This window comes from Lithobates pipiens, unplaced genomic scaffold (assembly GCF_037356315.1).
Source record: "Lithobates pipiens isolate NorthernLeopardFrog02 unplaced genomic scaffold, aLitPip1_a1.2 Scaffold_8, whole genome shotgun sequence".
NCBI classification, from domain to species: Eukaryota; Metazoa; Chordata; class Amphibia; order Anura; family Ranidae; genus Lithobates; species Lithobates pipiens.
Genome location: NW_027507903.1, coordinates 586555423 through 586570714, shown reverse-complemented (window position 1 = coordinate 586570714; position 15292 = coordinate 586555423). Strand labels below are relative to the sequence as shown.

Below are 15292 nucleotides of genomic sequence, written 5' to 3'. Positions count from 1 at the left end.
AAGTCAGACTTGTGTGGACTGTGGACAGGAGACTATAGGATAAAACCAGAGCCACCAAGCTGGAGCCGACTGACTAAGCCCTGCACAGTGCACCTGAGAGGAGGTCAGTGAAAGCACCGTCAGGCCAGTCGGGGGGGGGGGGGGGTCACTGATGTAAGGGGGGAGTGAACACGATAATGTAAGGGGCACTGATATAAAGGGTCTCCTCCTTATATTAGTAACCCACCCCCCTTAACTTAGAGTATTCTTTCTGCAGAAGGTGCCCCCCCCCCCCCACGTTCTGAGTTTCTGGGGTCCCCCTTGATGATTGATCACTTACCACTATTAACTGGAATTTGAATATATATATATATATATATATATATATATATATATATATATATATATAAAGCCCTATGTGATTTCATATCTATATCTAATACTCTCTTCATCAAATGTGCTTTAAAATGCATGGTTTTTCCCTTTCATGAACAAGAAAATAATGACGTTATGCTATTGGGCTGGTATAATAATGCTGTGAGGCTGGTATGAAATTTTTTCCAGGGCTGGTATTTGAAAGCATGGGCGTCTGCAAAGTTACTCAGGTGGCTGCGTACCATGCCCATATAGCCTAGAGAATGGACATCTTTTTACATTGCAATACATCTGTTTTTGCCATATTTTTATCTTGATGAAAACAGCCAATACAGTGACAATATGAGATCAAAATATGGCCACAACAGATGTATTGCAATGTAAAAAGATATACATCCTCTAGGCTATATGGGCATGGAACACAGCCGCCAGAGTAACTTCCAATACAAAGTGAAGATGAATTATCTGTTATATAACACATATGTATTACCAGTGGAAAGATTTTCATGAGATTGTCGAAAAGGGGCGGAGCATGAGTGGCCTTGAAATGATGCCCCCCCTTGAAAAAAGTTCTGCGGACGCCCATGCTCAAAGGGGAAACGCTCCGCCATGTATTTGGGGACCGAAAGGTCCGTTGCGGTCAACCCCATTGCTTGTAAATTAACTTGTCAAAATAAGTCCGATACAGGAACACCTTACGTGAATGGCTGGTTTACGGGACCCAAAAGAGACTGCTACATCAGCAGAGGGATCTGCTGGCTCCTGAATCTTCAGGGTATCACACACAGCTGTGATAAGTGCTTCAACAAGCGCTTTGTTGTGCAAGGACCCGGAAGGGGACTCATCCTCACTGTACAAACGGTCCTGGTCAGCGTCATCTGAAATGACAGAGCAGGGGTCACCAGCCTCAGCAGGGTCCGAGTCTGCGTCAGAGCTCTCCTCAGAGGACGGGGGCAGGGGGCGCTTTTTAGCACCTTGCACCCACGCACCGCCTCCATCTTGGCAACGAACGAATTGAGGACCGCTGACAAGGTGTCCAAGGGCACTGCGCATTCCACAGGCGAACCAGCTGCAATAGCCTGGACTTCGGGGGAAGAAACACCAGTTTCTGAAGCCATGCTGACCCTACCCTGTCTGCCACCCGAAGGGGACTTAGGACAGTGACAGTCCCACCTTCCGTACTGCTGCTGGCTGAGGGGCTCTTTCCCGCAGGACTCGCCACCCTGAAGGTTTCTGCGCTATACAGCAAGTAGTGCCTGTGGTCTCTGTTGGCTCCCAGGTGCAGAGGGATCTGCTCTGTGTCAGTGGAAGCTGCTGCTAATGGTGCTGAAACCGCTCTGCAATGTGCTCAGGCTCAAAGGAAATGGCCACCCAGCGTCCAGTATAAGGACATAAAACACTGGGAAAATGGCCGCCAGAGCACAGGGACACATGCTGCCACTAGAGAAAGCTGAAAAACGAAACGTGTTCAGGCTTCTAGAAAATGGCCGCCGGCATCCAGTATAAGGACAAATCGCAGGGAAAATGGCAGCCGAAGCACAGGAGAGCATGCTTTCCCTTGCCATGAGGGATAGAGCTGAACAAATGGTGGTGATCAGCACTGCAGGGGACACAGGCACAGCCTCACAGGCACCTCCAGGGACATGAGAAACTCAGGACACAGCCAGCCAGAGCAGCCCCCCCACAGGTGAGAGCCCCCCCTCGGAGAGCCCCTGTACAGACATACACACACCGCTCAGCAGCCACATGCAGCATCCCTCATGGGGGGGGAAGATAGGGACAGGGAGAAAAGAGAGGGAGGGGAGGGACCCCCGAATCGACCTCCCAGGGAATGCCCAGCTGCTCAGCCCCACCGAGGCAGGGAGAGCTGTACTTACCAGTCCTGAAGAGCTGGGAGACATTCCATTACAGACCCCCTCTCTGATCAGTACAGGGTGGCTGCTGGCCTCGGCACACTGACGCAGACATCAGTAGCCTGGTCATATGTGCGCCCCGGAGAATAAAAGCTCACGACCACCTCTGGAGCTGAGGTTTCATCGTGGCTGACCCAGCGCGGAGCTATGGTCTGCACACGCTTCATGGCCAGGCTGGGGAGACTACAAGGATAAGGATATCCAGCCTGTCACCCAGTCGGCTGTTGATAGCAGATCACAGGATCTAGCATCTTGCACAAAAAGCCAAGCTTCTGCAGAAGAAAAGAAGATGGGCCCGTCAGGGTTCCTAGGTCCTTCTCCTTCACTAGGCAAAATAAAACTGAGGCTGCAGTAGCATGCTGAGGGGTTGTTACCTAAGGGACCACCCCTTGGGCGGAACTGGAAAGTTCTGGTTTTATTATCACATGTTAAGTAATGCCTGGTCTTCTCCTGAAGGTGGCATAACAACCCAATGGTCTAAAGAGAGAAGCTGTGTCAGTCGGTGAATATAAGAGAAAACTGAGCTGCCGCTGGAATTTACTAGTGTACCACACACCAAGCAGAAAATATCTTCATAATAATTCCGCGCTGCACCTACAGAATCAATATATAATCATATATCAAGTGCAAACAAAAATCCCACATATGTGAATAAAGATGATGGCAAAACCATACATAAATAAAAAGTCATAAAAATAATTAAAGCCAAAGCAAATTTTCCCTGCAATGTGTGTGTTACACCTATGGCGTAACGCGTAAGGGGTAGAGCCGGTGATGCAAGACGCTGGATGCACCTGTGAATAGTGTTACAGGAGAGGAACGATGTTGCCTATGAGCTAATATATTTACAGGGGAATAGTACAATAAGCACTGGGATTTAATCTACAAGCTGCAGCCCTGGTGGTCTTTTATATGCAAGATATCTGTGGTGCATCAGTTTTGTGCACCTTGATCATGAGTGTATTTCCTTTTGCGGGTTTTATTAAATAAAATATGGATAATTTTAAGCACTATGATGGTTTCCATATGGCTTTTTTCCTGAGCATCTATGTGGGAGATCTGGGGGGGGGGGGGGTGTGCGTTCTTTAGTTGGCTCCAAAGAAGACCACCATGGTGGTGGTTGTTTGGTACAATGTGTGTGAAGGACAGAAGATGTTTTTGTCAAGAAGTTTCAAAAGTTTAAATAAGGACACATTGAACGGGAAATTTGTGTTGGATTTTTTTTTTTATTACATTATTGTTTTTTATTTATGTATGGTTTTGTCATCTTTATTCACAAATGTTGAATTTTGTCTGCACTTGATATGATTATATATCGATTCTGAGGATGCGGTGAGGAATTATTATGAAGATAACTCCACTTAGTTTACTGCTTCCTAGCCCAGTTATTGGGCTTCTTACATAAACTTTACTGTCCGGATTCTGATCTGAGCTTGTTACATGGACTCTGATCTTCGATATCTGTATTCTGACCTTGGCTTGGATCTTGGCTGCCAGGATTCTGTTCTCAGCTTGTTATACAGATTTTTGCTTTCTGGAATTTAACCTTGGATTGTTGTAACATCCCACAACCCAGACACTGTTCATCTGTTGTTGTTCTTAGATTAATCGTAAAGGTTCTGGCTGCTGGTTTCCATTTCTAGCAGATACCATTCATTACAATGATTATATAAAGTAATTGTACAATTGCACTTAAATCTCCCTCCACAATATCCACAATATACCAATAATAAACTGTAATTTCCAGTACCCGCAGGTGCTGGAATGTCCCTCCTTGGCTTTCGTACACATGGACTAGCCCTTGGTTGTTTCCTGCCCATAGCTGTGGTGCCTCATAAACCATGCAGAACATGTAATAGTCCATCTAGGCAAGAGAGGAACAAAGATGACAGGAGTTAGAGCTGCATGATTAATCGTTTAAAAAAAAATATATATATATATTATATTTATATAATATATATATATAATTATTATTATTATTCAGGATTTATATAGCGCCAACAGTTTGCGCAGCGCTTTACAATGTGAGGGCAGACAGTACACTTTACAAATCAATACAGGAGGGATCAGAGGGCCCTGCTCGTTAGAGCTTACAATCTAGAATATATATATATATATCTCAATATCAATCTTAATCCGGCATTTCCACAATTCATGTAACAAGTGCAGAGCAGTTCCCTGCTCACAGCTGTCAAAAAAGAAAAGAAAAAAGAAAAGCAGCCGGCAAAGTTTATCAAAAACATTGCTCAGCTCTGAAAGAGATAAAAAGAAACATTGTGTCTTTCTGTTCATTTACCAGGTCAAAGGGATGAACTTCAGTCTGCAAATGAGGTCAGTTTAACCACTTAAAGACTAATGCCGTGTACAGACGATGGGAATTTCCGACAACAAATGTGCTTGTTGTCAGAAATTCTGACCGTGTGTAGGCTCCATCGGACATTTTCTGTCGGAATTTCCGACAACAAAAATTTGAGAGCTTGATCTCAAATTTTCCGACAACAAAATCCGTTGTCAGAAACAATTCCGACGCACAAAATTCCACACATACTCGGAATCAAACAAAAGAGCCGCTTTTGACTATTGAACGTCTTTTCTAGTCCCGTCGTACGTCACCGCGTTCTTGACGTTCGGAAATTTCCAACATTTGTGTGACCGTGTGTATGCAAGACAAGTCTGAGCCAACATCTGAAGGAAAAAAAAACATGTTTTGTTGTCGGAATGTCCGATCGTCTGTGCGCGGCATGAGTCTTTTTCTGACACTTGTCAGTTAAAATAAGTATTTTTTGCTAGAAAATGTACTTAGAACTTCCAAACATTTTATATATATTTTTTAGCAGAGACCCTAGAGCAGTGATGGCGAACCTTGGCACCCCAGATGTTTGGGAACTACATTTCCCATGATTCTCAACTACACTGCAGAATGCATGAGCATCATGGGAAATGTAGTTCCAAAACATCTGGGGTGCCAAGGTTCGCCATCACTGCCCTAGAGAATAAAATGGCGGTCATTGCAATATTTTATATCAAACACTGTATTTGCGCAGTGGTCCTTCAAACACAATTTTTTGGGAAAAAATACACCAATGAAGTAAAAAAAAAAGAAGCTAAACCATAAAGTTAGCCCAATTTTTTTGTATGATGTGAAAGATTATGTTACGTCACAATAATCGTGATCTTTATTCTAAGCAAAAAAATTGTGATTCTGATTTTATCCAGAATTGTGCAGCTTCAACAGGAGTTATTATAAACTGATACAGACTGATAAATTAGAATATTGATGAAATGATAAATGAAAGCCTCAGCCACTGTCAAACACCTATCCACTACAGTTTAAGCTGAGGTAGATCTTCTAAACCCACTCACTACAATCTATTAGATGTATTAACATGTTAATACGGTTTCAAAAGTTGCATTCAATCTTTCTAAATCTGCAAAAAATAAAAATAAACTGGTGATCCTGCAATGAAAGTCCTTGTTCAGGCACTTCCTTTTATGGGGTGACAACGGTCTCCCAAAGCTCTCCTGTGTTGTCACCCTGTCACATATATATATATATATATATATATATATATATATATATATATATATATATATATATATATTTATTTCTTCACATCATATCTTTACACCTTAAATTTATTAATTTAAAAAATTGATACACAGTTTTTTCGTAATCTTCCCAGGCATATATGAATTTATGCACTATTTCTTAACGCTAGTTACTAGGGTGTTGGTAATTATAACTTTTTTTTTTTTTTTTTTCCCCTGCACTTCGCACTTTACTGTCATGTATTCACATGGTAATTATTGATATTTATTTATTTCTTTGGAACCACGTTTATATATCTTGAAGGAGTAGGGGAGTTTTTGGGGGGTCCCCCCCCACACTAATAATTAAAATAATTTTTATTGCAATCAGTTGTTTTTTGCGATATCTTGCACTTAGCACTTTCAGCTTTATAGGTGGAATATTGATTGTAGCGCAACACTATTTATCTTGTTATTTAATCATTTTGGTGACTGGCCATTTTGTAGTGTTAGCAGCTGTTTTCATTTAGGCACATTTCACTTATTATCCATTTTAGCGTTTTAGTATTTTTGTTTTTACAATAGAAGCATTTACGGTGCCTTGAAAAAGTATTCATACCTCTTGAAATGTTCCACATTTTGTCATGTTACAACCAAAAACATAAATGTATTTTATTGGGATTGTATGTGATAAACCAACACAAAGTGACACATAATTGTGAAGTGGAAGGAAAAGAATAAATTATTCAAATTTTTTTACAAAAAAATATCTGAAAAGTGTGGCGTGCATTTGTATTCAGCCCCCTTTACTCTGATACTCCCAACTAAAATCTAGTGGAAGCAACTGCCTTCAGAAGTCACCTAATTAGTAAACTGAGTTCACAGGTGTGTAATTTAATCACAGTATAAATACAGCTGTTCTGTGAAGCCCTCAGGTTTGTTAGAGAATTATAGTAAACAAACAGCATCATGAAGGCCAAGGAACACACCAGACAGGTCAGGGATAAAGTTATGGAGAAGTTTAAAGCAGGGTTAGGTTATAAGAATAATATCACAAGCTTTGAACGTCTCATGGAGAACTGTTCAATCCATCACCTGAAAATGGAAAGAGTATGGCACAACTGCAAACCTACCAAGACATGGCCGTCCACCTAAACTGAGAGCCCGGGCAAGGAGAGCATTATTCAGAGAAGCAGGTGGTGCTCAGATGGGAGAATCTGTCTACAGGACAACTATTAGTTGGGCACTCCACAAATCCATTGTTTAAAGAAAGCCATAAGAAGTCCCGTTTTCAGTCTGAGAAAAGCCACGTAGGGGTCACAGCAAACATGTGGAAGAGGGTGCTCTGGTCGGATAAATTACCCAAATTTCCAAATTTAACTTTTTCGCCTACAAGCAAAAAACGCTATGTGTGGCGGAAAACTAACACTGCACATCACCCTGAACACACCATCCCCACCGTGAAACATGGTGGTGGTAGCATCATTTTGTGGGGATGCATTTCTTCAGTAGCGACAGGGAAGCTGGTCAGAGTTGATGGGAAGATAGATGGAGGAATATGCTTTGATCTAAACCATTGTAGCTCTGGCTGTATGTTTTCGGGTTGTTCTCCTGCAAAAGACTTGAGACTGGGGTGGAGGTTCACCTACCAGCAGCAGAACAACCCGAAACATACAGCCAGAGCTACAATGGTTTAGATCAAAGCATATTCATGTGTTAGAAATGCCCAAAGTTCAGACCTAAATCCAATTCAGAATCTGTGGCAAGACTTGAAAATTGCTGTTCATAGATGCTCTCCATCCAAATCACAGAGCTTGAGTTATTTTGCAAAGAAGAATGGGCAAAAATGTCACTCTCTAGATGTGCAAAGCTGGTAGAGACATCCCCAAAAAGACTTACAGCTGTAATGCAGTGAAAGGTGCAGTGAAATACTTTACAAAGTATTGACTCAGGGGGGCTGAATACAAATGTACCCCACACTTTTCATATACCGTATATACTCGAGTATAGGCCGTCCCGAATATAAGCCGAGGCGCCCAATTTACCCAAAAAAAACTGGGAAACTTATTGACTCGTGTATAAGCCGAGGGTGAGACATGCCTGTCCATCCCTGTGTGTCCATCCATCCCTGTGTGTGTGTCCATCCATCCCTGTGTGTGTGTGTCCATCCATCCCTGTGTGTGTGTGTCCATCCATCCCTGTGTGTGTGTGTCCATCCATCCCTGTGTGTGTGTGTCCATCCATCCCTGTGTGTGTGTGTCCATCCATCCCTGTGTGTGTGTGTCCATCCATCCCTGTGTGTGTGTGTCCATCCATCCCTGTGTGTTTGTGTCCATCCATCCCTGTGTGTGTGTGTCCATCCATCCCTGTGTGTGTGTGTCCATCCATCCCTGTGTGTGTGTGTCCAGTAGTAGGCAAGTTCAGGTTAGACCAAGTAATTAGGAGGCTGCAATAAGAGATAGCAGCCTTAGACTAAACGAGCTAGTAGCAATGTTTTGCTAAAACGCTCGCCAGTAAACGAAAAAGCCCCCAATAGATCATTTCACAGTGGATGTGGGATATATGTGCACATCTGAGGGTCAGGTAGTCAAAAGACAGGATGGTGCTTGGGTCCTCCTGCAGCAGGCGTCCATGCACAGTGTAGGAAGTTCCGCCATTGGGGGGGGTCAAAACACCCTGCTAGTGCCAGGCAGTGGGTTGTTCACAAGGCGGGTCAGCTACAAGGGCAGAGGTGGTGAGGGGGGGAAACAGAAAATGACATCTTGCTGACCTTTCCACAGACGGTGCCTGGGATCTTCTCCTTGATGCCCGGATCGCCGCTCTTCTCGTCTGACAGACAGCGTCGGCGCCTCGGCGGCCATGCCACTGTTCAAAAGCCGCGCCTCCGTCTGTGATAGGCAGAACACTCAATTTCCCAGCAGTCTGTGTTCCGCCTTTCACGGACATCCTCTCATCCTCGTCCGTAGTATGAGGATGAGCGGATGTCCGTGATAGGCGGACCACTGACTGCTGGGAAATTGAGTGTTCCGCCTATCACAGACAGGGAGGCGCGGCTTTTGAATTGTAGAATGGCTGCTGTCTGTCTGCTCGACACGCTGATCGGGCAGGCAGACGGCGATGACTCAAGTATAAGCCGAGGGGGGCACTTTCAGCCTCAAAAAAGAGGCTGAAAATCTCGGCTTATACTCGAGTATATACGGTATTTGTAAAAAATTGTGAAAACCATTTATCATTTTCCTTCCACTTCACAATTACGTGCCACTTTGTGTTGGTCTATCACATAAAATCCCAATAAAATACATTTATGTTTTTGGCTGTAACATGACAAAACTTGGAAAATTTGGAAAAGGGGCATGAATACTTTTTCAAGGCGCTGTATCTATTTCAAATGCAACACATGCTGAAGTTCCGCTGTAATAAGCGTCCCTTCCTCTGCTCTGTTGACAGGTTAGAAAGCTGTACAACTTTACACATATTGAAAAAGTGTATGAAATGATCCAGCTCACAAAAAGAAAGAACGTTTATACATAAGCTCCTCCAGGTTTAACTGAGAAAATAAAAATCATCCCATTAGACCCCTTTCACATTGAGGGCGTTTTGCAGGCGCTATAGAGTTAAAAATAGCGCCTGAAATCTGCCCTCAAACAGCTACTCCATTGTCTCCAGTACTGGAGCGGTGCGCTGGCAGGGCGTCAGGAAAATTCCTGCCAGCAGCTTCTTTGGAGTGGTGAAGGAGCAGTGTGTTTACCACTCCTCCACCGCTCCTGCCCATTGAAATCAATAAGGCAGCACGGCTATACCGCCGGCAAAACGATGCTATTGCGGCGCATTGTGGGTGGTTTTAACCATTTCTCGGCCGTTAACGGGGGTTAAAAGCTCCCCGCCATCGGCCGTAAAGCGCCACAAATCCGATGGTAAAACGCTGCTAAAAATAGCAGCGTTTTACCGCTGACGCTATGGGCGGCAGAGTGTGAAAGTTGTCTTTTTGAATTGTTACCTGGAAAAAAAGGGACATGAAGAATATTGTACACACATATAAACATTTGTGCCTTACCTGTATGGTTTGCAGAACTGCATTCGCTCTGCGGTCAAACACCACCAATGTTCGGTCCTCACCACCTGACACAATGTGACGATCGTCGGCCACAAGTGACAACACTGGACTGGAATGTAACCTTCTGGATTTGATTAATGGATTAGAGGCTAGAAAAAGGAGTAGCCAAGTTATCAACAGTCACTTTAATATATTTGCTCAGTTTAGTATACAGCTAAATTCCACGCAGTCATAAAATACACAAATCTGAAATTATGAAATTTATATATTTTTTTATTTATTTATTTATTTATTTATTTAATATAACTAGTCTAAGTATCTAAATTTGACCTGGTATCAGCCTTTGCAATGCCTGGACTGATGTTTTGGCCTTACTGAGGGAAGCAAAAAGTTCACATTGGGCCAATTTGCCAAGTCCGTCCGAATCGGTGCAGGAACCCGCACAGATGTTTGTCCAATCACCTCCGAAGTTGGACTGAAATGTCGGTTTGAAATTGCGAGTTCAGCTGAACTTGCCCGAATTTAAACCCGCCCTCAATGTGAACGCTCTGCTCAAAGACTCAATTTCCTCTTTCATTAAAGCTGAAGTCCAAGTGAGGTTTAAATGGTTTGTTTGGACAAAGCTGGTCCAAATAAACCATTTCCTTCAGTAATACATGTACCAGCTAGGAGCGCTGCATAAACTGTAAGTAGCATCAGCTACACAAAGTATACAGAGCAGTGTTCTGGCAATGGTAAGTGAACTTCCTGCCTTTCTCCCAAAACAAAAACTGAGTCGGGCTGAGCGCTCCTGAGTCAGCCATTCACAGGAGGCTTTGTATTTTCTGACTGAATACAAGGCTTGCTTCAATTTGCTGAAATAGAGAGGAGGGCAGATGATGTCACAATCTCCAACCAATTAGAGGAAATGATCAAAATATCACAGTAGCAACTATTCCAGGATTGGGTGAGCATTGCCGTGAGTCACCATCTTAGACAGACTCATCCATTAACAAGCATTGCCTCGAAAAGATATATGACAATCTATGGCTACCCTCTGCATTTAAATACATACCAGCTACTTGGCAGGACCAGGGTGTATCTAAACACACACTCACATACACTATATTACCAAAAGTATTGTGACACCTGCCATGTATATATATATATATATATATATATATATATTAGAGCTGCACAATTAATCGTTAAAAAATCGTGATCTCGATTCAATCCTTCTGAAGATCTCTATTGCAGATTCTTTCATATAACAAGTGGAGAAACTTATCTGCTCACTCAGCTGTCAAAAGAAAACATCCGGGCAGTCTGCCAAGTTTTTAAAATGAAACATTGTAAGTAATTTCCTTCTTGAATCAAAGGGAAACAAAACTTGACTGGCCTGCACAGTCCTGACCTCAACCCGATAGAACACCTTTGGAATGAATTAGAGCGGACACTGGGAGCCAGGCCTTCTCGTCCACATCAGTGTCTGACCTCACAAATGTACTTTTGGAAGAATGGTCAAACATTCCCATAGACACACTCCTAAACCTTGTGGACAGCCTTCCCAGAAGAGTTGAAGCTGTTATAGCTCCAAAGGGTGGGCCAACTCAATATTGAACCCTACTAACTAAGACGGGGATGCCATTAAAGTTCATGTGCGTGTAAAGGCACGTGTCCCAATACTTTTGATAACATAGTGTATATCTGGTCCGTTTTCCTGCTCCCTATTAGACTGATAAATAGAACAATTAAATTTATATTATATATTACTGTAATGTGCTACAGAATAAGAGGGTGTTATAATATCAATAAGTAATGATATACAGTAAAGTTGGTTTAATCAGATTAACTCCATCTTTAGGTAATTGATTTTAAAGAGAGGGTGAGCTCCAATTAGAGTGGAAATATTACAGAAACAGCTGGGAAAAGGCAAATTAGCCATATTTACCATACCATACTATATAGCATCTCAACTTCAGTTCATGGTCAAATGGAAGGAAGTGAATAAAGATGATCCCATAAAAAAAAAAATAATAATGAGGTTTTCCTTCCTCTCTCATTCATATAATTACAGGAGACAGGACTGCTCTCCAAATTCAAACTACCCTACTCATACTTCACAACAAAAGGTTTGGCTGGCTATGAAAAAACACATGCAGTATAAAAGGATAGTAAGATATACTCTTTTATCAGAAAACCCAAACATACTGGAACTACAGTACTTTATCCATAGCACAGCACCTTTTGAGATATTCAGGAAGTAATACAGTGAATATAAAAAGTCTACACACCCCTTATTAAAATGTCAGGTTTCTGTGATGTAAAAAAGTTTTCCAAGGAGAAAATAATTTCGGAACTTTTTGCACCTTTAATGTGACCTATAAACTGTGCAACTCGGTTGTAAACCAAACTGTAATCTTATTGGGAGGGGGGGGGAGTAAAAATTAAGAACTAAAATAATGTGGTTGCATAAGTGTGCACACCCTTCAGAATTAAGCAATCACATTCAAACTCATGTTAAATAGGAGTCAGTACACACCAGCCATCATTTAAAGTGCATCTGATTAACCACAAATAAAGTTCAGCTGTTCTAGTAGGTCTTTCCTGACATTTTCTTAGTCGCATCCTACAGCAAAAGCCATGGTCCGCAGAGAGCTTCCAAAGCATCAGAGGAATCTCATTGTTAAATCAGTCATGAGAAGGGCACAAAAGAATTTCCAAGGCATTAGATATATCATGGAACACAGTGAAGACAGTCATCATCAAGTGGAGAAAATATGGCACAACAATGACATTACCAAGGCCTACAGCAACATTAAAAGAGCGGCAGGAAGCTGGCAAGTACTGGCTGTGTGGTTCATGTGACAACAATCTCCAGTATTCTTCATATGTCTGGGCTATGGGGTAGAGTGGGAAGATGGGAGCCTTTTCTTACGAAGAAAAACTTCAAAGCTCTGCTAAATTGTGCAAAAAACACATCTGAAGTCTCCCAAAAGCATGTGGGAAAATGTGTTCTGGTCTGATGAATCCAAGGTTGAACTTTTTGGCCATAATTCCAAAAGATATGTTTGGTGCAAAAACAACACTGCACATCACCAAAAGAACACCATACCCACTGTGAAGCATGGTGGTGGCAGCATCATGCTTTGGAGACGTTGTTCTTCAGCTGGAACAGGGCCCTTAGTCAAGGTAGAGAGAATCATGAACAGTTCCAAATACCAGTCAATATTGGCACAAAACCGTCAGGCTTCTGCTAGAAAGCTGAACATGAAGAAGAACTTCATCTTTCAGCCTGACAACGACCCAAAGCATACATCCAAATCAACAAAGGAATGGATTCACCAGAAGAAGATTAAAATTTTGGAATGGTCCAGCCAGAGCCCAGACCTGAATCCGATTGAAAATCTGTGGGGTGACCTGAAGAGGTCTGTGCACAGGAGATGCCCTCGCAATCTGACAGATTTGGAGTGTTTTTGCAAACAAAAGTGGGCAAATATTGCCAAGTCAAGATGCTTGTAGACTCATACCCAAAAAGACTGAGTGCTGCAATAAAATTAAACGGTGCTTCAACAAAATATTTATCTAAGGGTGTGCACACTTATGTGGTAATGTAATGTAGACAAAAACTCTCCCAAGCTCTACCGCATGATTGTAGAATGATGAGCTGAATAACGATGCTCAGGCTTGTTATGTCCCATAAATATCAAAATAGCAAGAAATGGCGGCAACTTAACTGCTTCTTCTTAAGGCCCCTTTCACACTAGGGCGTCGGCGGTAAAGTGCCGCTATTTTTAGCGGCGCTTTATCGTTGTTTTTGCGGGGGTTTTCGGCCGCTAGCGGGGATTAAAACGACCCGCAAAATGCGGTTCGGCAATGGTGTCCATCCAGTTCAATGGGCAGCAGCGGTGTACAGAGAGGCTCTTTACAGGTGCTATGTTTAGCGATGTAGGGCCTGTAAAGCGCATCGGTGTGAAAGGGGTCTAAATGTTTACTGAGCACTAATAGCAGTGTGACATCTAAAGTGCTAACATGTTTCGGCTGAAGCCTTCCTCAGGGCATGCAACCATATTCGTTTTTTATTTTTACTCCCGTCCACCTAAAAGATTTCAGTTTGTCGTTCAACTGAGTTGTACAGTTTTTTGGTCACATTAAAAAAGGTGGAAAAAGTTCTGAAGTTATTTATCTGTCTCTTTTCTTACATCACAGAAACCTGACATTTTAACGGGTGTGTCGATTTTTTAGATTTCAACTGTATGTTTACAACTATGTACAAACACCCTTAAAACTTTATTGTAGCTCCAAACTGAATACACTTTTTCTAAGGATTGCTTTGTTATTTATTTTTTTATTCAAGTAAAAAAAAAAATATTTCTTTCTATACTTATAGCGGATACATGCCATAATGGCACAGTTCAAACTTACCCCAAGATCACGTCAGTGGTACAGGTCTAGGTTAAGAAAGGTCTGATCTTCAGAATGTATTCATTTTTCCTGTTCGCCCAAGGAACTAGCTGCAATCCCCCTAGAAGGCCCTCAATAGAAACCTGACTAATGATGTTGGAAATGCTTTATGACATTTAAAAAAAAAAAATAAATCTTGAATCTGACCCAATCTTGAATGTGTTTACTGAATTTATTTAAACAGTTTGAAGAAGGTAACAAAGTGGTTGTAAAGGCTCAAGGTTTTTTACCTTCATGCATTCATTTATTACCTCTTGGATCATACATGCTCACTCTCTTGTCGTAGGATCCTGCCACCAAGATGTCCGGTAGATAAGCCAGGCACAGGATTGCTGCCCGACCACTAAAAATAAATAAAAAAGTGTGAATTTTCCGGTAATATACTACAAGTAGCACAAAAGTTGCCATTAATGTGGCTACGCGATAGTTATTCCAAAAATATCAACTTCCTTTTATTTCTTCATAGTCAATAAATAAAATGTCAGCTGAATTTTCCATGAAAAAGCTATTCACCAACAATACTGCGCAAATGGAAAAAAGAAAAATTGAAAAATTGAAAGAAGGAAAATATAAGCAATAAGCTGCTGACACGCTAAAATTAGGGACCTTTTAGCTGGAAAACATGTCGAAGATAAAGTGTAAGCGCTCAACTTATATATATGTGTTTCTTGTAGTGATACAAAATCATATGTGCTCCTGTGTGTCAAAATATATATAGAGTAGCCCCAAAACAAAGGGGAATGATACTGTATTGCAACAAAAATAGGAAAAAGAAAAAATTATATATATATATAGTGACCTATGAATATATATGTGAACCAAAATAGTGACTGTGTGGATATTTATCCCAGTGAAAAAACAAACAGTAGCTATAAATATATACAAATATAACTAATCACAGTGATAAAGTCCATAAGCAAATATATAGTCCGTAAAAAAAAACGTGCAAGATGTCAATCTGAACGTGTTGTGATAACAACCAGGATTCTGTGGTATTATG

The 15292-nt window shown here is 41.7% G+C and overlaps 1 protein-coding gene across 2 annotated transcripts in view; it reads right to left on the bottom strand.

Annotated features, from left to right (window-relative positions):
* FBXW9 (F-box and WD repeat domain containing 9) overlaps positions 1 to 15292 on the bottom strand; it is a 93948-nt gene that overhangs the window by 31583 nt on the left and 47073 nt on the right. For both annotated transcript variants that reach the window (XM_077470405.1, XM_077470404.1), the window contains exons 6-8: positions 14544 to 14635; positions 9850 to 9998; positions 4018 to 4131 (exon numbers count right to left, since the gene is read on the bottom strand). In XM_077470405.1, the coding sequence (XP_077326531.1) occupies positions 4018 to 4131; positions 9850 to 9998; positions 14544 to 14635 (355 nt within the window). The remainder of the gene's footprint in view (positions 1 to 4017; positions 4132 to 9849; positions 9999 to 14543; positions 14636 to 15292) is intronic.